We start from the raw sequence: 24754 nt of genomic DNA on the forward strand, positions 1-24754 counted from the left end.
TTCCTGCAGATGCACCCAGATGGTACAATTGATGGGACCAAGGACGAAAACAGCGACTACAGTAAGAAAAATTAGCCTGTTTTGCAACTCAATTACAATCAAATACATCACCTAGTGGGTCTCACTTGTGCAGCTTTATTTTTGAAAAGATCAAATTAGGAAGAAGCCAGCTGTTTTCTGCACATTTTTTCTATCTATCCTTCCCCTTTAAATCTTGCCTGTACAATTTCATATGTTTCCTCTCTGATCTTCCCTCCCGCCCCGATTCTGTAACTGCCATCTGGGTGGGGTGGAGAATAAAACCCATGATTTGAATTGCTGCCAGAAGAGAAAGGAGATTATTTATACACATGCCACGTGGGTAAAGGATACAGGGAATTCTCTCTCCAAGGAGAAGAGGAGAAAATTGTTTTCACTATTTTATCCTGAAAAATTCAGCAATCATCAGGAATTTCCAGGCTGGAGAAAAACAGCTGTTCACTAAAGCCTAGTGCTTTGAGGCTAGTGTCAAGGCTGAGGGTATCAAATGACCTTTCCAAAGGAGGTTGTCTTCCAAAACCCTGTTCAAAGGTGTTGGGTTCATGCTGTCCAACAAAGGACAGCAAAGTGTAGCAGAGCCACGTAGGTTTAAAAATGATGCTCATGTGCAGGAGCCGTATTGGCTTAAACAAATGCAAAGCAGTGGCCAATATTTCTTTTGCACAAGAAGTAGTTTTGTCAATACTAAAGCTCCTCAAGGTTAAAAAAGGTGCAGGATATTTTCTACAGCATCTCTTAATTTCATAGGCCTCAGATTCATCCTTCTGTGAGGGCAGTAATAAGCTCCGATCCTTGGTGCCACAAACTGCATCAACAGAGTAGGACTTAAGTCTTGATTTGGGTCATCCCATGTTGGTTTGAAGCTCCCTGTGCCGCTGCTGAAGAGGCATTTTATCTAGCCTGTCCAGCATGGAAGGTATCTTCCCAGTCATTACTAGTTGGTGGTTACTAAATTATAACAGAAGTTGATCTGTGTGGTAGGACTGATGGAAGCAAACTTCATGTACTTTGTGAAAGGGGAAACCTACTTAAATTGGGGACAAATCTTGTTCTAACTCAGAGAAGCTCCTAGCTGGGTTGAAGGCATCGTTTCTGCAGGAAGGCAGGGCCTGGGCTGCAGATAGGAGCTGTCTGCAGTGGTGCAGCCCACGTAGCAGGGCATGGACGTTGTCCTGTGAAGGTGTGCTTGGACAAGGGTGCAAGGTGGCTGCAGCCCCACATCCATGGTCCTTGCCCCATCTCCAAGAAGCTGGCAGGGTGCTGTGGCGGGAGCGTTGTGTGTGGTGGGGCTGCTCTGCTGCAGCCAGCTCAGGGCTGGGGTCTGTGTGCAGAGCAGTGCACGAGAGAGGAGCTTTGAGAAGATGGCAACTAAAATTGCAGGAGGCTGGCAAAGGCCTTGTGAAATGACCCGAGAGGCTGCATTCACCAGAAGCTTGGCCTGTAGCAGATGCAAGTGTCAGGTTTTAGTCCCCTTTTTCATATGCTGGTGTTGAACAAATGAAATACCACAAATTGCAATGACACAACTTCTAATTTACATTGGAGCAGGAGAACCTGTGGCCCTCCCCCCCCCCGACTTTTACTCCATGAGAGACTGAGCAGGTCTCTTCCTACAAGAAGAGTCTGGCCTTGTGATTTTTCTCAGGCAGACACCAACATATGTGATGAGTTCAGTGGGCTTTAGTGGGTGAGTAATGACCCAGTGTTGGGTTCTATTAGCTGCTTTTTCTTGAAGAAAGAAGACATAGGGTGTTCTCAATCTGCAGAAAATCCCATTGGAGGCCTATTTGTCAACGACATGGGAAGAGCTGCTAGAGATGCCAGGGATTCATTATGCTCATCTATCAGTGAGGACCGAACAACAAATTAATGGGCTTAAATGGAAGGAGAGATGAATTTAGGTAAACAGCAGAGGAGAATAAAATGTAAGAGCAGTTCTGCAATATTTCAGGCTGGCAGGGGAGATGAGGGAAGCTGCCACTGTCTGCACCTCGGTGGGTGCAGGGGAACCTCCTGAGTCCCCATGACTGAGGTTGGCCCCCAGTCGCCTGAACAGCTCTTATTTATGTATCCCATTAGAAATGTTAGAGATTGGTTTGGCAAGGTGCTGAGTACCTGTGAGCCACTTCCACCTAGTCTTCTCAATTGGAAATAGATGGGCTGAGGGGCACTTCTAGAGCGTAAATTTATCTGGTGAGATGGCAGCCCTACCTTGGCAGCTTGGTGGGACAGGAGGCATCTAGCTGAAGCGTGCCAAGCCACTTGCTCAAAGTCATGGGCTATGTTGGAAAGTTGAGTGAAGTTTTTGAGAGCAGACTGAAGCCAAAGAATTCCCCATCCCCTGATCTCAGGGGATATCAAAAGAGAAAAAATCCAGCCTGATATTTGGCTCCTGAAAATGAAATGCAGAATGTGCATTAATTCAGTTTTGTTTAACTTTTTATCACAGACTGTCCTTTATAAATCTTCAGATTGAGTCAACATTTTATATTATATGAAGCTTCCGGTTATAGCTTCAAAACAAAATCACATTTTTCACTTTGGAAATGCCAAAATAAAGCACACTATTTTCTCCTTTTCTATTCCTTCAAATATCTCAATTTTTGACCAGAAAAGTCAAAACTCGCTTGTCTAGGTGAACAGCTTACAGATTTACTTCACTGATATTTTCCATTTTAAAATATTTCTCCAGGAGATTCCTGCCCAGCCAGTCAGCAGTATGTGCAGTATTTCTGTGCAAGGGCAAAACTCATCAAAGACTAGATAAATAATATTTCTCTGTCCCTGGAGAAGGGTTGGTTAACTGACATCCGCTGGTGGAGAAGGGCAATCCTGATGGCCATGCAGGATCCTTCCCACCCTGGATGACCGTCTGTTCTCCATGCAGAAGCCATCTTAGCACGGTTAAATACATGGTGAACGCTGTGTTCCATCCATTGGCTCTGCGTTCTGTAGCCGCACACTGATTATTCAGATTAGCATTATGAAAGGAAGCTTAATTTTCATGGAATACATTAGGCTGGTTTACTCTGGCAAAATAAATGTTTAAAATGAGACAAGACGTCCCTCAGATATGTCTGTTGCAATTAAAAGTTCTAATAAAAATCCATTTATTTATATAAGAGGAACTGCTAATATTTAAACAATTTTAAAATTAATTATCTGGTGCCCATTTTATGTGTGTTCTTGAGAGGCTGATGGCATTTATTTCCACCTCCTCTCACTTAAAGAAAAAAAAAAAAACAAACCCAGAAGCCAAGTTCTAATGGCATTTGAATGGGCATCCAGCCAGCTTCCTGCGAAAATGCGCTTGGGACATCTGTTCCTTATACCATGCAGTTAAAGGCACGCCATGTTAATATAAGCAAGAAGACAGATTCTCTGCTTACTTGCATTGGGATATATGAAGAATTGTCTCTTAATCGGAGCGAAGTTTCATGGTGTACGAGGCCCTTGTTTGTGTTTTTAGTAATGTTATATATGAATCTGAATTCGGGGCAGTATCTTTTCCTTCCAACTCTGGTGATCTCAAATGGTCTTTCAGGGCTGACTGTTGCTGTCGGTGCTTGCACCATTACTGCTCTTTCTTGGGCTGAGCAGGGTAATGCCCCTTCTTCGTGAGAGCAACTGGACTTCTTTCTTTGCCAGCATAATCCTGCTGACCATCTGAAAAGCCTCAGCAAATGGACAGTATATAAAGGATAGGTCAACTGTACTGACCAGGTGGAAACAGCCCAGCACATCTAGGATATTGTCTGGGGCCTTCCAGCCAGAAACACAAAAAGATTAAGACTCTGGAGGTCTCCAGTACAACATCCTACTTGGAGCTGGGTTATCTTCAGCTGCACAGAGCCTTTTCTAGTTGTTTCAAATGTCTCCAGGAATGAGCTATTCCATATCTTCATAACCTCTCTGGTTTCATTGCTGCACTGTTCTCATTGTGAAGAATTTTCTTTATATCAGTCATAACTTCTTTCTGAGGCTTTTGTCTAGTGCCTCTTGTCCTTTCATTGTGTTCCCCTCAGAAAAGTCTGTCTCTGGCTTTCCCTTCTTTGCTAAGCAAACCCAGTTCCCTCAGTTTCTTCTCTCATATATGTTGCATCACAGCCTCTTGATCATCTTAGCAGCCTTCCTCACCCCCCTCAGGATCTTAAACCTCCCCATTTCATGGTGCACCGAGGCTGCTGTTACCTATTGCATCCTCCATTAGTTCTTCCTTATGTGCAGCACAAATGTCCTGCTCCACAACACATCACCTGGTATAAATTAGTTTAGCTCCTCTGACTTACTACTGTTTAAGTCAGCTGAGCATATGGACCATATCTTCTATATGGCATGTCTTGCTTTACTCTTCCATTTCTGTAAATAAGTTAGCCCAGACTCATAGCCAAGTATGTGTTCAGATTTCAAAAACATGTTATGCAGCTGATAAAATGACATAACATAACAATGACCAACATACTCATAGTTAAAGGGTGTAGGACTGGAACGTGCTAAAAGTAGTATTATCAATAAGCAGGATCGGGTGTAAATCTACTGATGGTTGAAAATGGTAAAATGTAATGGAAGAAAATATACAGAAATATTCAATGTCTTAATTTTTTTCCACTTCTGCCCACGAAGCAAAAGAGCATGCCCTGTCTATGCAGTTGCAGGTGGCATAGAAAATTTACCACTTGCAGTGGAGAATGAGTTTTAAAAGCATTTGTTAAATTTTCTCTTTTTCACGTCAGCACACCCTGTGGCCAGTCCTACTTTACCACAGCTAGTCCTCTTCCCCATCTCTAAATCTGCTGTTTCATGTTAACCAGAATTTTTTTCCTGACAAAAAAATGAGACATCTTGCTTTTGAGGTTGGTTGAGGGTTTTCCCCCTCACATTTTTACATTCTTACAATAAAGCTTATAAGCTTGAAATCTGTTCCAAAACAAGATGAAATATTCATTTGGAAGCACGATAACAAAAGGCTTGAACTTCTTCAAAGATATTTCTAGATTTGAGTGCAGAAACAGCTCTGTGAATTTACAAAGTTCTGGTTGACCCAAACCACTTTTTTTAACAGAGGAAGACATTTGCTTCCTAAAACTTCTTTGGCTGTCAGTTACCTATGTCAGATGCATGTCCTCCTGTTTGCCTGGCCAGTCGCTCCCCTGCTCTGCAGTATGTTGCAGGAGATGCTCTGCCATGCCTAAAAGCCATGATTGTGGGTGTTGCTACCATGGTCTGCAGCAGCATCCCAGAGATTTTCGGAGCCCACGGCAGTCTTGCTACTGTAACAGGGCACAACAGGATTGTTCCTGTGCTCCCTTAGCATGTAGAGGTGGAAAGAGAGATTTGGAGATGTGGGTGCTTCCAGGTGGAACTTCTCATCTGCTAACTCTGGGTATTACCATCTTACTGCCTAATGAATGCTTTGAATGGTCTGTCACAAGTTTTCTATGCAAGACAAATTGGCTGTAGGGAATGAATGATGATGCCCATTTTGTTTCATTACTAGCAGTAATATGCTCCATTTTTCAGTGGGGGGAAAAATTAGGGAAGGGGAATTGCTTATAAATGGACTTGTTAATTGCAGAGGGTTTTAGACCTTCATGGTAGTGAGAAAGTGATAGAAATACAAGCTTGCCTTGGTTAGTGAGCTTTTCAACGGTAGAACTGCACTATAACACAGCTCTTTAATGCTGAGTAGCTATACTGGGGTGTGTTTGTCTCATCTGGAGACAGTATCAGAGTAGCACCGTCCTTGACTCCAGTTGTTCACAGACCAATACCCAGGCTGGACTTTGTTTGCCATATACATCTGGTGACGTCCTCCCACGAGATCACATAAATATAGGCACTGGCTTTGGTGAGACTTCAGCACACGCTTTGATGTTTTACTGAATATGGTGCTTAAAGGCAGGAAAAGGGGCTGGGGGTAGGTTTCTTTTCACCAGACTCAGGGTGCCTCCCTTTTAGGCAGCTCCCGGAGGGGAGTCATCCAGTCTTCCTTCAGAATTGAGTGAGAAAGAAGGGCATTCATATGCAAATGAGATTCATGAATCCCTTTTTGGGGACAACCCTGAAACCAGCTCAGCCAGGGCACCTGTTAGATGTCTTGAGCAAAGTGGCTTTGTGTCTCCTGTGCTTTTGTCAAATTTTACTTCTGAAAAGGTATCCACCTCTGACCTTTAATCAGATCAACCAAGAGTTCAGGACGAATGTAACCAGTTTTCCATGACATTTCGCACATCCTTTAGGCTCTGCTTTTTCTCTTAGAAATTGTGTGACTCCTGGGACTTTGGTTCAGATTTTGTAGTCTGAACCACTGGCAAGGAAAGAATCAAGCCACAGTTTCAGTTCTTTCCTCCCCGCCACCCCTTTTCTCTCCATGATGGCTAGAAATGTGGTTTTTTTCTTTGGAAAGGAATCGGAACATGCTTCTGTCTCCTCTCTGCAATAGTTCACAGGCTGTACATGAGGGAGGTTCTTCGGAAGCATTTTCTGGTTGAGTTAAATCCATGCATTACCTGGCACGTGTGCATCTAACCAGTCTCCTCGGGGGCAGGGGGTTGATGTTGAGCTGGACTCTATTCCCTCCCGTCATACCAGGATTAACACTAGCCTGGCCTGAGGAGCTATAGCATTTTGAATAGGCCATTTCAGCAAAATCTGCTTTATCCTTCAGTGCTAATGTTAAATCAGCAGTGGTCCATCTCCCAGGGAAGGAGAGGCTGGGAGATGACACAGTGAGAAGGAGGACTGTTTCTCCTACAACCATTATGTGAAGACCCCTTTGTGCTGTGCTTGCTCCAATGTGATGTGTCAGGCATAAAACGTTGTAAATGATCTATAAAATGAATCAGCTAGAGGATGATGTCCTTAACAGTCAGCTGGAAAATAGGAATGCTTCACTGTGTGCTCTGTCACTCAGTCTTTCCTCTGCACTCTGCCCATTAACAGGTCTCCCCTGGGCTAATTTAAACACCCGAAAGCTCTTGAGAAGTTTTAAGCAAGCTTTTGCAAGTATGTGTGTTAAAACCGTAAGAAATCATTCATGAATGTGGAAGGGGCAGTCTGACCTCATGACTAGGGAACCAGGAAAAACATTCTTGTTTCAGGGCGGTTGTGTGGGAAGATACCTTGAATGAAGTATTTCCATTATGTTTGTGCTCAACATTTCTGCCCAACCCTTTGCCCATCTTTCCATAGCCTGAGCACCGTGGGACAGGGTCTAGTTAGCTCTTTGTAAGCTGAAGCACAAGGGGTCCTACAACATCTGGATACTCTTGTCCTATAAATCTCAGTGGAAACAAAGCTATGCTAATGCCTCAGTGCTCAGTCTATCAATGGTGACAGTCCTCTCCTCTTTGGGCCCATTCTGTTAGAAATGTAGCAAAAGCCTGACTGTACATTAATGCGTGTTCTCACAGGAAAGGTCTTTCAATGAGATACAGGGTGTTCCTGGAATCAAGCAATAGAGTAAGTAATTGGGAGGAAGTGGTTGCAATGCTTTAATCAATAAGATTGCAGTAAAACTGAGTATTGAAAGGTCTTGTCCTCTTCCATCCCATCTAGTGCTGCTTCTGAATGAGAAGCAGTGCTCTGGTCCTGGAGTGGAGCAGTATCTTTTCCCGAGTTTCTTTTTTCCCTTGACAGCAGGGATCATGGGGGCAGACACACAGTCAAGTTAATTTGCATCCTTCTGGCCGTGGTCGCTCTCTGTATACTCTTTTAGCATATGGCAAATGCAAGAAAGTGTGACTAGGCTCAAGTCTGTTTCAGGGGGAACTAAACTAAGTTGTGTTGTTGCGTTTGCCATGGACAAAAATGTGTACGTGTGCAGTTATCACAGCTCAGCTGGCCCACGGAAAGCTGTTGAGATGCGCTAGCTTGAGTGCCCATACGAGCCCTTGGCATTGCGAAGGCAGTGATCAGACTGATGGGTGTGTTAAGGCTTCTGGGAGGCAGCTAAATTCAGTACTTTTAAAAATTTGCTTTCAACATTGGCCCCACAGACCTTTCCTGTAGCTGGAAGCAGGACTTTTGATTCTAGTTCAGTATCCTTGGTTAAGAGTCAGGTGTGGGGAGGGCTGGCTCTGGGGCAAAAAGCAGCTGCGGCCACGCAGGGTGACGTCTCCATAACCTTTGCTTTTCTTTTCCTTCTGCAGCCCTTTTCAATCTAATTCCTGTGGGTCTTCGTGTGGTGGCAATTCAAGGGGTGAAGGCAGGTCTGTACGTTGCCATGAATGCTGAGGGATATCTCTACAGCTCAGTAAGTACTTCACACTGTTGGGGTCCTGGAGTGGTTTGGTTTTGTAGGCGGTGGGGAGGAGAAGACTGCATTGGGACTTGCAGCTTTTTCTGAAAATGGTCACGTATCAGCAAACCTTTAAAAGCAGGAACAGGGGGAGCTGCTGCAAGGCCATGCAATATTCACTTTAAAGTGTCTCCGTGGAGATCTGTGGCAATATTTCCTGACCTGTGAAGATACACTTTGTGTTCCTTTGAGTAGTTACTTAATGTAGGTCATGTTGTAGAGGAGGTTGTGTGGTTGGCTGGTTATATTCTGGTTTCACATTTGTGAAATGGCATGGACTGAATGGAATTGCTTCTGAATTGTGCCCAGATAACTGATCATAGGTGGTGCCCCGATGGGTCATACTCTACTTTTGAGTACAGTGTAAATCCACAGCAGTACACTGACTTCATTAAAATGGTTCTGGACTATTCTGTTGGCAGAGTGCTTCAGCGGAGCAGAATTTCCCTGTATTTGTGTGGTCTTTTTAATGCACATAAAAGATAAGTGAGGCATTTTTTACTGACTAATTCCCCTATAGCTTTCTTAGATGGCATGAAAGGGCATGAGGTTATTCATAAGATTCTCATTTAAAGTAAGTAATTGATTTTCACAGTGAATAATTGATTCAGTGATTTATTAAATATGGCAGCCCTTTGCCAGAATTTTTTATGCTTCAAATAACTTTGTTCTAGTTCTACATAGTAAAAAGTGATAGTTAATAATACACTTCTCATTTCTGTAGTTATGATATCTTTAAAGTGTAGAGCTGAGATTCTAATCTCATCTGCCTTTGTGTAAATTTACAGCGCAGCGATTCTGCTCTTGTCTAGGCATTCACTTTGCTTTAAAAGCATACGTGAGATTGGAGATACGACCACGAAAGGACAACAGTCCAAGTTGCTCCTACGCAGTGTTTTCCTAACTCTTACCATCCGTCTTCATTTCTGGTCAGTTTTAAAGCACTCACATGGTTGGGTTTTCCCCCTTTCCTTTGGGAGGTAACAAAGCTCTGTCTCCCCAGTGGCTCAGGGTAGAAAACAGCAAGTGCATGTGACCTGGCGAGATAGGTCTCAAAACTGGCTGCTTGTCAAGAAAAGACAGATCAATCTGGATCTCTGTGAATGCCAGACGCTTCCTGTTCTTTCATAGCCCAGTAAACACAAATGACTGCTTCTAAATAAATTACATTGGTTTACTAACAATGAAAACCTCCTCTTTCTGTAAAACTGTCAGAGTCCTAAAGGTAATACCAAGCACGGTGTGGTACTGCGTTATCGTGTGTGCTTCCCTTTAGGTACATAGGGGGGTCGGGACTAATGTTTTGTCCTGTGTTTGTGCAGCGCTGGGCATAAAGGGGTCCTGACCTGGTGCTGAGGCTCCTCGTACCACCGGTGCCCCGTAAATGGGGACTGCAGGAAAGTGGAGTGTGTTGGAGCCACATCCAGCCAGGGTGGATCTTTTTGGAGCAGTGAGGGGTAGCATTTTCTGAACAAATAGTGCAAGGGAGGGAAAGGTGTGGGGCTCAGGCAAAAGAAATGGAGAGTTGGAAACATAATGTTTGACAGCTGAGAGATTAGAGATGATGCAGAGGGAAAGGATGTCCTGCTAGCAGTAGTGAGACGATGCAAAGGGTGGGAGGGACATACCAAGAGATGGTGGGCAGCAGGAAGACTGCATGTCCAGGAAACATATCTGCTAGTCGTATAAAGTTTCCTAAAAGGCACCAGGTCATACATGTATTCAAATGAGGGTGGTTTAATGGGGTCTGCTTATTCCCAGCAAGTGTGCCTATCTTAAATAGGAAGGTTAATCAGGGAAGGCTAAGGGTGCACCATGGTGGCCAGTGGTTAATGAAGTGGAACTCATTACATGCCATGGCTTGATGGCATCCAGCTCTGTCTGAACTAATCAGAGAGTTAAACTGTTCATTTCATCAACATGATGCAAGGTTTCTACTTGCAGTAAAGGGATGCTATTGGCCCATCTCTAATCCAGGGAGATGGAGCTTGCTGGACCAAATTTTCTTCTTGTATTGACTGGTCTCTGTCTTAGAGCAGTAAATCAATGAATTCACTGTGCTTTGGAGCAGACCCCAAGACAAGAAAAAAGAAAATTAGTGGATAAAGCCTGTTAGGAGCAGGGAGTGTAGGTCAAGCCACTCATAGCATCAAAGATAAGGGATGAGACCTGGGTCCTATAAGAGAACTGGATATGGCTGAGAAGAGCTCAGCCTGTTCAAGCAGTCTGTTTTGGATGCTGCGGTTTTCTTTGTGGGGCTGGGATCCTACTCGAAGCCAACATTTGGCATGGCTGTGTCAGTCTTGAAGACTGTGCTGGAGAATTGCTTTGGCAGGACCTGACAGTCTGTTCCTCTCTGGGGCGAGCAAGGCACCCGGCTGTGCCACCTGGACCCGATGGCTGCCCACACCAGAGGACACATCGTCCCTGTTCCTTTGCTTAGCAGACCCTAAAGTACAGCTCTGGTCTGTCTCAGGCCAATTTCCTTTGGTGTTGTGCATGTACCTATTTTTTTCACTAGCCTTTTCTGAGGGATCAGTATGCCCCATAGGTATTGTTCACTCATGCAGATCCATTAATAAATGAACTTTTTCTGCTGCTTGGCTGCCTCCCCTGCTGCCTGTCCCAGGCCTAGCCCTGCTGGACTTCTTATAACACCCTCAAGCCCAGGACTGCTTTCAGATAAAATGCAACCGTCCAGGGAAATGTTTTTGGGTTGTTTTTTTTATTTCCTCCTCTTGAGTCCAGATTGTGGCTGTGACTGAACACATGATCACGGTGGGTTTGTTTTGTTTTTGTTTGGTGTTGGTTTTTTTGGTGATATTCAATCTGTGTGCGTCAGCTGAGACCTTGGCTGACATCCTCTGCCCTGGATCAAACCAGAGGCTATTATCAGCCTGGTCTCAGAGATGGTTTGTGCCAGCTCCTTCTGAGTTTGGGCCAATGGGCTCTTGAATGAATGGGTTTAGAATAACTAGCCCTTGGAAAAAGTCCTCCTGGTGCCAATCAGCACAAAAGCAGGGCTGAGCGGGGTCCTCTGAAGTCAAACTTGGTGAGAAGGCTCTTTCTTTGCAGAAACATGCAAGACCCTTCTATGTGCTCGGCCACATTGATACCTTTAGCAATGAGTTTCCTCATCTCTTCTGTTCAGTTAGGGGTGGGTAGGGACAGCGTGGGGTTGGGTTGCTGGGTTGAAGCCAGCCATAGATCCCTAGCCAGCTTCAGAGGCCTGAATGCATTAGATGCCAAAGCCTCTTTGCTTGGGAAGCAGCTGTTTATGACTTTTGTACTTTGTTTACTTACACTAGATACCTGATTTTTTTTTCCAGACTAGCTTATCACTACTTCAGAGGTCTGCTGGGGAATTAGGTGCTTAGTAGGCAAGAAAATCAGGTCTTGGTCTGAGGCACCTGGCTTTGCAGACAGCAGGATGCAAAACACTGTCTTCATAGCAAGCTTGTCGAGTCATTGGTGTGTTCCCGTTTGATTTCTTGTAATGTAGAGCAGCTGTAAGTTCCCTGATGGTGCACAAAGGTTTTTATCAGCACCTGTTCTGGGGAGTGACATGACTGTCCTGGGGATCCACTGTTAGCATTTTATGCCAAAAAATATATAGAATGAATGAAGGGCAGTGGATATTACACTGTCTCGGTGCTTGGGAAGCTGAGACCAAAGGCTGGTTGTTGCAGAGGAGAGGGAAACACAGAATAAAGAGGTATGTCCTGCTCCAGTGAGTTTACAGCCTAATCATAACGGGAGAAGACACAGAACGTGCTCTCCCGTCTCTGACTGGAGTTAATAGTTCCACCACCAAATTAATTTCTACTCCTGTATAACATTTCTCCGTGAAGTTTCTCTCTTCGGCGCCCAGCTTTCTCTCCACTATCCCTGCTGCAACAACTCACAGAGGCATGGGGAAGGGAGTGCCTGTGAAGTGTTTTGCCTGAGAGGCAAACCTGGTTCTCCTGGAGCAGCTGCTCATCATGGGGCTGTAGAGCCTCCACAGGCCCACCCAATCACTCCAAGTATGCTGAAATTGCAGCTCTCAATATGATATGTATAATTCAGTGGCGTTACAGCTGGGATTGGTTTTGCCCCAAGTGCATAACACTTCTCTTCTAAAATGTACTGCTCTCAGATTTTCCTTGTTGTTTAACTCAGAGTTCTAATTATTTTTGAAATGGCAAATCGTGATACATAATTTATTGGAAAGACTGAGAAAACCCTAGCAGAGATACAGAATACAGAGGAAAAAAATGGGTCGCTTACAAGAGCTCAGAATGGTTTTACACTATAAACCTGTGAGTTTGAAATGCTGAAATTAGAGCTTGAATCACTTCAGAGAGTCCTGCTAATAAGGGAATGATTATGCACAATAAAAAAATCTAAACAGCATTGAAAAAACCCAAGTCACGTTAAGAGCTCAGTGTGTCTTTGCATTTTCTTTTTCTCTGCTTTTTCTTTCTGCTCTATCATTTTGCATAATAAACATGTCTTGCATAATAATAAACAAGCATCTGGGGAAGTATATATATTAACTGTATTTTTTAATCTGCTTGCAATGCTATAGCTATTTTGCTACAGCTCCTCTGGGGTTGCTGCACTCTTATTTACATCATTTCAAGGTCAGGGGCTGGAATCAATAATGCTGCATTCTCTCCCCTAATAGGCTTGGGGTGTTAAACCTGCTCCTGCCAATGCCATTTCTTTAATTCCTATTCGACCTCCTGTGGTACTAGTTGATTTGGTCAGAAGTACAGATAGGCCAGGCAGGTATCCTGGATGTTCCCCCTTTGCAAGCAAGCACACTTGCTGGGGGGATTCCCTAGTTTACATGCCTCGTTAGGGAGCCAGGTCAGTGGAGAGAGAGAAACATCTCCAGAGGCAAAGCACAGCAGGAGCCCAATGTAATGTGCTTTTAATTTCCCTCCAGAGTATCTACTCTTCTTCACTGGCTGTTTGAAGGGGCTCGCTGAATGAGAAGACATTAACTGGGAGATGTAAAACTCCTCCTGTCCCCTGGCTTATTCATAAATATGGAGGGAACAAAATGGATGCTCAGGGAAGCAGCTGTGCTGAGGAGAGTCAGCCCCTGGGAGCAGATTCCTGCCTTGCATCGAATGTTCCTAAAATACAGCTCCTGGCGGGCACCCTGGCATGCCACCCTTGTAGCATGGAAACTTGTAAACACAGCTATCAATAGCAAAGTGGTTCCTTTTCCCTCGGTGAAGTGCTGCCACCCACGTTGCTCTGCCTGGCTCTCAGGAGCTCTTCAACAGTCCAGCTTTCCTTTCACCCCAGCAGAGCAAGCTCCCCTGTCTCATGTGTGACTGGTACAAGTCAGGCAGGCCCAATGCTGGTCCGCAGAGGCTCAGGGGTTATTCAGGATGTTGTAAGAGGTAGGAATGGGTACAACCTCACTTGGCAGGACTGCCTGGACTGCTCGTCAGATGAGGAGAGCTGAGACAGTGCAATACTGTGGCTTTTTGGGGGGCAGGTTTCCCACCTAGGCATCCTGTTGAGGGACCTGTATTCCCTGAACTTTCCTAGCACAGCACCATGTGGGGGCTCCTGCAGGGAGGGTGCTCCTCTGCACCTTGTATCAACGCCTGGGATGAATTAGGTCAGACTTAGCTTTTGCCTATTCAAGCAAGAGACTGTTCAGAGAACAAAATCAGTAACAGCAGAGCCTAATCCTGTTTTCCTAGCTAGCTGTTCCTTGTCTTATATGATAGCAGTGCAAATTATGAAGAATAAGCATGCTTCAATAAGAAGTGCCTTCTCTTAGCCTTGGTTGCGCAGGATATTTAGGAATGGCGTTCCACCTAATGCCAGCTGGAGCAGGGATGGGACACTCGCCTTTGTGAGCAGCGGTCTGTAAGTATTGGGATGCATTATGATCTTTTGTTGAAATTTCATTTTGGAAGAAAACTGGGGAAAAATGCTCCAGTGGTGCTGACTCATCTCGTTTTGACACGTCCCCAAAGAAACATTACAGATTCCCATTTTGAAAGAACTTCAGAGTGTTTTATATTGCTTTATCGTTCCTAATAAAATCAGAACAAAATGTTTAGATTTTGGTTGAGCATTTTGATCCCACATGATTTCCTTGAAGTGTGGAAGAGGGAGGAAGGTAAAACACCGTCAGGGAGAGGTTGCTTTAAACTGTAAAGAAGGCAAGAGTAGAAATTGCAGAGATGAATCAGTTGTAGCTGCCATCTCCTGCACAGCGTTCCTTCTGCTGATTTCCTTGAGGCCAAATGTACAGGTCTAACCTTAGATAAGCAGGCAGATGAAGTCTTTGGAGCACGTGCTAAGCAGCAGTAGCATTGCATAGAGCTTGCCTGTTTTTCTCCTGTGCATTGTGTGTGATCGATTAACCACTGTAGGGGAAATGATGAGGTTAAAGCAGAATGGTTGATGGCAATACAATGTTTGAGTTGGATTTTGGAAGGAAATTCTACGACATGTCTAAACTGAGGATGGGCCAGTGTGCAGGGAAGCCCCTAGTTAGCAGAGATGACGTGCAAGTGGAGCACTCATCCCAGCAAACAAGAACCAAAAGCTGGCTGTCGTGATGTCACTCTGGAGAGGCAGTTGCAGCAGAAGTCCCTTTCATTGCTTTCCCTTTGCATCCTTCTGGCTGGGGGGATGCAGGAGGGGCCAATAACTGAGCTCCTCTCCCTGGGCTAACATTTTGCTTTTCCTCAAACTCTCCAGCCTGCTTTGCTTGGTTTTAATGCAGTTTATCCAGTGTCTTGTCCATAAATAGTGTTATTGTCTGTTTTCCACAACTGAAATCTGGACTGAACTCCAGTACATCAGGGGTGAGAGTGGGATTATTAACACTTTATTTTGTGGTGGAGGGAGGACGAGTATTGTCCTTCCTGGGTCTAGGACTCTGGTATGAAAAGAAAGGAGGAAAGTTTTGAGTGAGGACATGTTTGGGTTGTTCAGCCTGGAGAAGAGAAGGCTCCGGGGGGACCTTATAGCAGCCTTCCAGTACCTGAAGGGGACCTACAAGAAAGCTGGAGAGGGACTTATTACAAGGGCATGTAGTGATAGGACAAGGGGTAATGGCTTTAAACTGAAAGAGGATGGATTCAGATTACATATAAGGAAGAAATTCTTCACTCTAAGGGTGGTGAGGCACTGGAACAGGTTGCCCAGAGAAGTTGTGGGTGCCCCATCCTTGGAAGTGTTCAAGGCCAGGTTGGATGGGGCTTTGAGCAACCTGGTCTAGTGGAAGGTGTCCCTGCCCATGGCAGGGGGGGTGGGACTAGATGATCTTTAAGGTCCCTTCCAACCCAAACCATTCTGTGATTCTATGTTTATGATTCTATGTTTGGCTGAGGTCAGGTATGTGTTAATGAAGTGATTCAGATCTCCTTTCTGATAACACCGAAGTCAAATATAGAATGGATAAAACTAGTGAATGGCGTGCCTTTGCCAAACAGTGACTAATGGCTCTGGAGGCTAAAGCAGGAGGTACAACAGTCATAGGCTGAAAAACCCAAGAAGAAACCTTACTGACTGTGTGCATGTAATTATAACTGGGAGCCAAGTGATAGAAAACTTTTAAAATGAGGAACGTTGGTGGACTGTAATGCAGTTTTCCAGGGGAAAGGGAGAGAGGATCAAAATACCTGGGCTATTTCAAGCCAGACTGGCTGGATCAGTGGGGAATGTAGTGTACTGTAGTGGAAAGGCCTGGATGGAAGCCTGAACCATCCCTGCCCTGCTTTTGCTGTGAAAGGGTACTATCCTGACTAAGCACCTGCAAAGCAAAAATAATTTTCTTGAAGTCTCTGAATCACGGGAGCTGAGTTCAGGTCCCGTATTTTTTTAGTTCCCATGAGTCCCAAAATACAGGGCTGGCTTCTGGCACCTATAGTTACATGGTATGGTGCCTCACAGGAGCCTCCTGAAATTGGTGGGGTCAACATGCTCATCAGGAGTTATGAACCTGGCTGAGGAGCTGAAATGTCCTTATACAAGATTCAGTTCAGCAAAGCACTGAAATTGCACCTTGATGCTTTGCTGCATCCGTGCTCCCCCGTCTCCCCTGCCACAGGGATGCGGGCCCTGGGGATTATCAGCTACTTCCAGTTGCCTCTTCTGGCATCTGTTCTGGAAGAGCCACTCCTTACTGGAAGGAAAGCTCCACATCTACCCAACTTCTCTTGCCATGAATTCATCTGTGAAGCTGCGAGCAGGGTGGAAGGGATCTGTTCGTACTACTGGCAGCCAGTCACTGCTGTGATGTGTTGCATGCTGACAGTGCGCTCAGCTCCGCAGAGCGCGTGGGATGGCCGACGTGCTTCTGCCAAGGAGCCTGCAATCTGTGCGCGAGCAGGGAGGAGCGGAGGGGCACCTTGCCAGCAGCACTGCCCGAAGGCATCCCGGCAGCAGAGCAGGCAGGCAGGACACGGCTCTGGACCCGCGCCAGGCGCTCCTGAACCATGCCTGGTCCTTGCGTCTGGCCTCGTGGTACGAGGTGCACCAAAGAGGCACTGCAAGGTCTGTTTTCTGTACGTGCTGGCACAGGCTGAGCCCGATTCTGGCCTTGTGACAGTGGATTAGGGGGCAGCCGAAAAGCAGCGTGCATCAAAGGCAGAGCCCATCCTTCCCCACCATTGTGTCCACTGACACAGGGGCTGAGTTTGTTTTAAAAATATGCCTGGCCCTCATGGAAGGCTGAAAACGTCAGCCCCGAGGAGAAATGGCTGAGTTTTTTAGATCTGCTGGTTGTTTATTACTGGGGTATTTAATTATATTATCCAACTTGTAAATTTTGAATGAATGAATAAACTCAGAATCTGGACTTAAAATAGCTCTTTAAACATATTCTGCTCTAAGACTCTTTTTTTTTTTTTCCCCTTGTTAGTTTTTTCTCTGGAATGATACAGAAGGCTCACAGTTTTGACATGCTGCCACCCAACACCATGGGGACAGGCAGGTTCTTCAGGGATCCTCAGCAGTCATTGTTACAATCAAAACTTCATTTTAACCTAGACCCTCTGCAGACAGAGCAGGTCGGCTTAACGAACATCTAAAACCCTCTGCAGAGCACGTCAGTTTAACCGACGGCCTAGACCCTCTTTACACATTAACCATAACTTGAGCTCAAATGTGCGCACAAAGCCCACTCGGTGCTTGGGGTTCGCGGGTTGAGGGGGGGGGGTCCCTGGCCCGGGGGCTCACGACCCTGCCTCACAGCAGCCACCGCGTCCTGGCCCCAGAACTCGGTGTTACAAGCGGGGTGCCGCGTGCGCTTAGGCGTCCCTGTTCCGCGACGTCGGTGACTCCGACTGGCCCGTGTGCCCGGGGCCCCTTTAAACTCGCCCATAGCTAATGGCCGCCTGCCCCACAAGACGGCGCAGCGGGGGTGAGGGTAGGGGGCACAGTCACAGGTGCAGGATTATGAGAAAATGGAAAATTCTGAAAATTCCGGTAGTAAAGTCATGGCTTTACTGTGCTGTGAATAGGAGAAGGAAATCCTTGTTTTGCTGGAGGCTGAGCCCAGGCGGGATGGTTCAGAGCAGAGTTTGGACTCGTGGCCTGGCCCTTATTTTCCAAGCTTAAATGAAAGTTCCTCTGCTGCACCAGCAGTTGTCTGTAGACTTCTCATAGGACTAGAAAACCAAGTAATCATGGTTGGAGTGGTACCCATTAGTCTCTTAGTGTATCATCGCCTTTCTGCCCGCAATTAGGTTACACACTTGGTCTTTTGTGACTAATTTCACTTGCTTGCAGTTTTGCTGTTCTTTAGTTACACCTTCCAATGGCTTCTGCTACTTGCCTTGTTGCTGTCATTCTTTTTCCTTTTCCTTAACCACTTTTTATTAATCTTAACATCAGTGTGTTTCAGACAACATACCCAGACCAAAAGATTCACCTCAGTGGGTGGACGCTATGTAGACTTACATCTGTGGCCTCCCCTACAGCTTTTGCTTGATTAAAAAGGGGACCTTCTTCCCTGCTGATGCACTACAGATCGCATCCTTTGTTGCATGGAGGTGGCTACTCTTCTGTGGAAAAGCCTGACAAGCCCTTTTAAATGAAATGAAATTAATTGTCCCTCTCTGAAATCAGTAAATCCCTTGCATGCACACGTGAATCACAGGTTAATTTGGTGGTTTGACATCTCAGCCATCAAGAAGGCAGTAAAGAGACTATGAAGTGTCCTGCCACCTCTGACATACCAATGGCATCTGAGGTGCAGAGGAGCTGTGCTTTGGGAGCAATGGTAGCAGCTCTTTTTTATAAGTTAGCTGAATCCCAGAAAGTTGAAAGTATTTTAATATTCACAATGTGCTCTCAAATCCCCCAAATACATACCTAGGCAGCAGCCCCACGCTAAAAGCTTTCTGAAATGTGTACACCCTCTTGACATAAATAAGGCATGGTATGAAGATGGTAAGTCTTCCTATCTCCTCACCACTATCCTCCTGAGAAGACCAAAGGATTGACTTCTCTTTATAAGAAGCTTCCTTGGAAAGCTCCTCTGAAGGCTGCACATCAAATGCATTATTGATAACAGCACTTGGGAGTTGCATGCACACATGCACGTGTTACAGACCCCCAGATGCTGTCTGGAGCACTGCAGAGGAATTAACTGCAGCTCGACAAAGATTGTCTGCTTCTCTCTAAAGTCTCTGAGATAGAAACCAGCACGAATCTCCTGCGTAGCCTTTTCCACCATGAAATCATCGTAAGCATGAAATAGAAGAGAGGAAAATAGAACCTCAGGGATTTTGAACAAGGCTGTTAGGTGAGGAGGCACTGAGAAAGATAATGTCCAACTTTCTAGGCTCGTGCAAAGTGAGATGAGGAGCAAGATTCTGACATTCCCACAAGTGCAGTGGCTGGGCTGGGCTATTGCTTCCCCCCGCAGGAATCTCTCCAAAGCAAGCAGGAGTCAAGAAGAGCAGTTCTTGGTATCCCTGCTGCAATGTTCAAAGCCCGTGTGCTCATGCCAGACATCGTGTGCCTTTTAAAGTGACTGTTTGCCGCTCTTGGTGGGTTGAGGAGTCACCACATTGTCCCATATTGCTCTAAGTTGGTTCATGTGCACTGGAAAGAGGTTTTCCCCCTTCCTTCTGACACTGGGTAACTACTGTTGGCGGAGCTGGGGCAGCTAATGGGTTTTGAGTTTTGGACTGTACTCAGTGCCAAGGAGAACCGCCACCATCTGCAATTGGGGATACTAACTATTTCCTGCAGCCCCCTCTCCTCTGCACTGTGCCTGTTTCCATGTCAGGTAGATGGCTGCAGAGGCCCTTGCTTTCCAGTAGGGCAGAGCAGACTGGCTGGAGGAAGGACCTTTGACAGGGATCCAGCCAGTTCAGGAGAAGGGTGCTGTGCAGGTGTGCAACTAGCCCACTCCAGCTGGGATCCATAATGTTGGTTGCTGCCTTTCTAGTTCTTAGAGGAAAAAGGCTCACAGCTGTTGTGCTGGCTTGTCCAAAGCAACTTCCATTTTCTTGCACCTCTTACTGCTGCTTACCCATTTTGGCTGGGCAAAACCCTTCCTTTTCCTCCCTGCCTCTCCTGGCGTGCTCTGGGAGCTGTAGCTGAACAGCACTGGCTGTGCTATCTTGAGTGATGCTCTGTGTCTTTCTTAGCTCCTGCCTGCTGATCTGCATCTGCACAGAGGCTCAGCACGATCTTATCCACAGGGGATGTCTATGGATGTCCTGTAGACACCTGGTGTGACAGGAAGGCATCTAAAATACCATTGCCGTTCAATGCTTCTCAACTTGTAGACCTGTCTGGGAACTGACATGCCCTTCTTCTGGGTTTGCGTGGAAAAAACCTGGAGACATTGTGTAGGGACTTCCCTTCCTCCCCGTTTTCCCAGTCCTCGAGTGCAATGCAGTGCTCTGCCGTAGCAAGCAGTCTGGAGGCATTGAACCTAAACGCAGATATGGTCTCTCCAGCTGGAGAAAGGTGAGGATCTCCGCAGGAGTCACATCTATGAGCTTTTGTTTAGGGAGAAAAAAAATACAAAGCACCTCTAAGAGCAGACCGCAGCTTGGCCAACCCTGTCATGATGCTCGTGGTCCTTTTGCACTCGAGACTGTTTCCAGTTTAAACCTGTCACCTGATTTATGATTCACATTTATTGCCTGTAGCAGAATTTCCCTGTGAATGCCGGGGAATCCCACTGTACATCGTGGTGAGCAGGAAGGGAACGACTCTAGAAGTACTTGAGGTGAAATCAAAAGCAGGGTAGCCTGGTGATAACTGCCAGTGTTGGACGAGGAGGAGGAGGAGGAGGAGCGAGAGCTTATGCTGAACACCAGCTTTTGATGGGAGGCCAGGTCAGAGAGGTGCTGTGTCACTTCAGTCTCTGATGGGAGCACCACACAAATACTGCCAGCATAATGCAGGACCCAGCCTGTGGCTCTCACATGTCCGGTAGATATAGAGCTGTTAAAATGCAATTCTTTTGCCTAAAGCTACATCCCATGATTGGCCTTCAGGGATGTGCTCATCTGAGGGTGTCTGGGTCATCTGGATCATTGGCAGTGGGAGGAATTAGCTGGGGCTGCAGAGGCCAGTGGTGTGGGTCCCAAAAAGAATCTGTTATTGCTTACCTGTGAGTTGATCCTGGGCTCTCCCATGCTCTCAGATAGTTTTCCACTTATGCTGGGAAGCTTCATCACATAGTTAAGGAAACCGAGCATAGAGGAGTGATGTGAGATGCCCAAGGTCACGCGCGGAGGCTGGATTAGGCCTTCTGTTCTTCCTGATCCTAATTCTTTGCCTGAATCACAAGCTTTCTTGTGTATCACTGTGATTACTCAGGGAACTGGTGCAGCAGCAGCAGCACAACTTGTTTGTGTAGTGTCTTGTGTCTGAGCAAATCAGTTTGCTTTGAAAGCTGTGTGCTGTGTAGGCAGGGCTTGCTTCTCCCTCTCTGTCTTCCCATTTCACTTCTTTTCTGGCTCCTCAGCATTTCTGTCCCTAGCAGTCTTCATTGAGGATAATGGGAGCAGGCAAAAGGACCACAGGAGAGTTGTACTCTGCCAGCCATCTTCCCTTGCACATCTTAATACCATATGTCAAGTGCAGTTGCTCAGGGCTCCACAGATATCTCTTTTTCAGCCACCCAAGGAGCTGGGGCTGTTTACAGTGTCGTCTTCACAAGATGGCAGGTGGAGAATTGGAAACAGCTCCTGAGAAGCTCAGGATTGCAGCAGTGCTCTGGAAGGAAGCACTTGTAATGTGCTGATGTCCCCAGGGGCTGAACAGCCAGGTCTTGCAAGAAAACCATTTGCGGTAACAAAATCAGGCACGGATTTTCAGACAGTTTAAAGCCCTGCTTTCAGAGGTGTTGGGCACCCAGTACATCCCCTTGCTCTCGCTGAGATGAACGTAAGGATGGCCCTTGTGGGTCCGTTTAACTCAGTGTCCAGCTCCAGTAGGTGCCACTCATAGTGACAGCTAGGAGAAACCAGTAACAGAGACAGCAGCTTAGTGAGCTATCTGACCACTGAGAAAACATCTCCTTAGGCTGTGCAGAAATACCTGTTTTTTAGAGCTAGGTTAGGTACCAGAAACCATCCGGGTGGATTGCTGGGCAGTCTGTCCAGCATTCACGGTGCTTCAGTAGTGCTTTATAGCCCTGGTATGGTGCCATGCGCTGTGTCTTCCTCTCTCCGGGGCATCTTGTGCCATCCAGGCATGACCAAGGACTTAATGAGTGCTGCGGGCCAAACTCTGTGCTGGCGGTTTTGCTTGGAGGTGGACTGGGAGTGACTCAACAGAAAATGTTGTTTCATAGGTTTTTTTAATGGTGGAAGCATGGCCGTAAAGCATCACATAGCAAGGCAGCGGTGGAAGGAACGGTACAATTTGTGTGGTATTGAGGGATATTTCAGTTTCTGATGTCTCCGGTACTGGGTTATATCTAGAGCAAACCAATTGATGTTCATGTAGTCAGAAAACCGAGATGAGTGTATTTACCCCAGCATACCTGAGACCGTGGTCTGCTCAGTCATTTGGGTAACGTCCAGTGACTGTGTCCATGCTCATGCTGCTACGTATATAGGAAACCAATTCCTTTCTGAGGGCATCGGAATATGAATTTTCAATGAATTTTCTTTGTTAATAGCGTTTTAGGATTTTAGTGAATAAATGGTAATCTCTTAGAAATAGTGCCTGTTTTGGAAATTGGAAATCATCATGTCATTCTGTGAAGTCGTAGCAAGACCTGCTTTTCTACCAGAAAGCTCAAAGTGGTTTCCAGAAAAAGGAGAGAATTATCCACTTTCTTACACAAGAAAACAGAGGTGTAGAAAAAGGAAAGGTGCCTGTTGGTAACACTTCTCTTTGGTTTGTAACTCCTTAGTTGCAAAAGCAGGCAAAGCACCCAGATTCCCATAGCCTCGGTTTCTTGTATGACACTGGCTAATTTCAAGTGGTTTTTCAAATTTTTCTGCACCCCCATGAAAGAGTTGGTCACTGGATTCCAAGTGTGAATGTCTCAAACTTTTTACTCTGCAACAACCTCTATTTTTGTAAGGAGCTCTGAGAGATGATTTATTAAAGTTTTTTAATTACAGTTTCTTCCATCTCCAGGAGTTTCTTGCAAAGAAGTTCTTTGTGAAAATTTATTATTCAAATTTGGAGGGATGGAAGGAAATCAATTTCCTCCTTCAAAACTACCTTTTTTCACCTACTCTATTTGCTTGTCAGTCTCTGCCTTGCCAGGATTATTCTAATCAGATTTCACATATAAAAAATAATAACATAAAAATAATTGTCCTCTTTCAAGTATTTGGGAGGCTTAAGTAGATTAAGACATTGATCAGATTCTGCTTACTGTTGCAGCTGTGAATACAATGGAGGGTACCTGGTGTGGCTGGGGAAAGCATTGTGTCTGATGTGTGTCTCTTATCTTTGGACAGGGGCCAGAAGGGAGGATTGAAACCAGCCTTGTCCCTGGGGGTTGCTTGGTTAAACCTGTGTTTCTGGGTAGCAGCTGGGATGTAGACCTGCAAGGCCTGTGGACACAGCCCAAACCAAGGGGGGCAAATGGCAGAGAAGAGATGCTTGCATGGCTGCAGGTTGCACTGCAGGAAGCTGCTCTAGCAACCAGGCCTGCCAGGCTGGTGCTTCGCCGCCACCTCTTTCACTGAGCTGTTTCAAAGGGGAACCAAATGTCCGAATTGCTCAAGTGGTTTTGCAAGTCTGTCCTCAGCCTAATGCACCAAAATAACAGCCTGCGGCAAGGCCAGCACAGCTTCTCTGCATACAGCTTATTTCTGATTTGGCAGCTGTTTGAGAACCTTATTTGCCGTACATGTCAAGACTGATAGCGCTCCTATGGGGGCTATGACCTTGACCATCTTTTCATTCTTCCTCAGTAAGCTCATTACAAGCTTCTAAATTGTCATCAGGGTTTTGCCATGAGCTAAAATGAAAGTGTCTTTCTGTAAATACTACCACAAAGAGGTAGATTCACCTTTTGGCCTGAGGTCTGGGCTTGTGGACATGGTGGGGGAAGGCCACTTTGATACTGATTCTGGCTCCTTGTATTACAGTCTTAAGTGTTTCTATTGAGTTTGACGGAAAATAACTCTGTATTCCATAGGTGGGATCTTCTTGATACTGGCTTCCATAGGTGGGATCTTCTTGATAGTGGCTGAAAGATGATACGGATTTGTGTTCATACTCAGCCAGGAAAAAGACAATACACAGACTCCTGACAGCAGTAGTTATTTTGGAGGTCCCAGGCACATGAACCTTGGCTTTAGTAATAATACAGGCCTGCAGTCAAAACGTGAATAAAAGGCTGTATCCCTCTTTGCAGATGGAAGGCAATTCTTGTATTTAGGGTGCTAGCACAGCAGCTCGTAGGGTTCAGCTCCCTGCTCTGCCACAAACGCCTTGCCTTGACTGCGGGATTCAATTCAGTTGCCTAAACCTAGACATTCATCTCCCTCTGCAGTGTGCCAGCATATCCTGTCTGGCCTCCAGAAGACCATGGATCTCCCTTAGGTCCTGTGTCCCACCTGCCAGCCCTGTGTATGTCTTGCATGCCCCAGGACATCTTAGGTGGCACTAGAAACTTATATTTAGGTAACTAGATCAAGCCCTTAATTTCTCTGCCTCGGCTGCTTATCTATACGGTGGAGGTAAGATTTCTTTCCTACTCCCACAAAGACGGTGTGGAGATAAGTGCATTGGTGATTGACAGGCACTCGGATGCTATGTTGAGGGCACTGTGTAAGAGCTTGAATAGATAAGAGAGTGACTACATGACAGCATGAGGATTTTTTGCTTTGTTTTTTACCTCAAAAGATTTTCTCCTTCACGTGTCCTTTTCCTATCAGGATGTTAGTGCTGTGAAAGAGAGATGAGCTCACATGAGCCTCTCACACCTGAAGCCTTCCTGGGTTGACA

At 45.8% G+C, this 24754-nt stretch overlaps 1 protein-coding gene across 1 annotated transcript in view; it reads left to right on the forward strand.

Moving 5' to 3' along the window:
* Positions 1-6: 6 nt before the first annotated feature.
* Positions 7-24754, forward strand: part of FGF12 (fibroblast growth factor 12) — an 87145-nt gene continuing 62397 nt past the window's right edge. The window contains exons 1-2 of the mRNA XM_009334085.1: positions 7-61; positions 8190-8293. Of these exons, the coding sequence (XP_009332360.1) occupies positions 10-61; positions 8190-8293 (156 nt within the window). The 5' untranslated portion in view covers positions 7-9. The remainder of the gene's footprint in view (positions 62-8189; positions 8294-24754) is intronic.

This window comes from Pygoscelis adeliae, unplaced genomic scaffold (assembly GCF_000699105.1).
Source record: "Pygoscelis adeliae isolate BGI_AS28 unplaced genomic scaffold, ASM69910v1 Scaffold161, whole genome shotgun sequence".
Classification (NCBI taxonomy): domain Eukaryota; kingdom Metazoa; phylum Chordata; class Aves; order Sphenisciformes; family Spheniscidae; genus Pygoscelis; species Pygoscelis adeliae.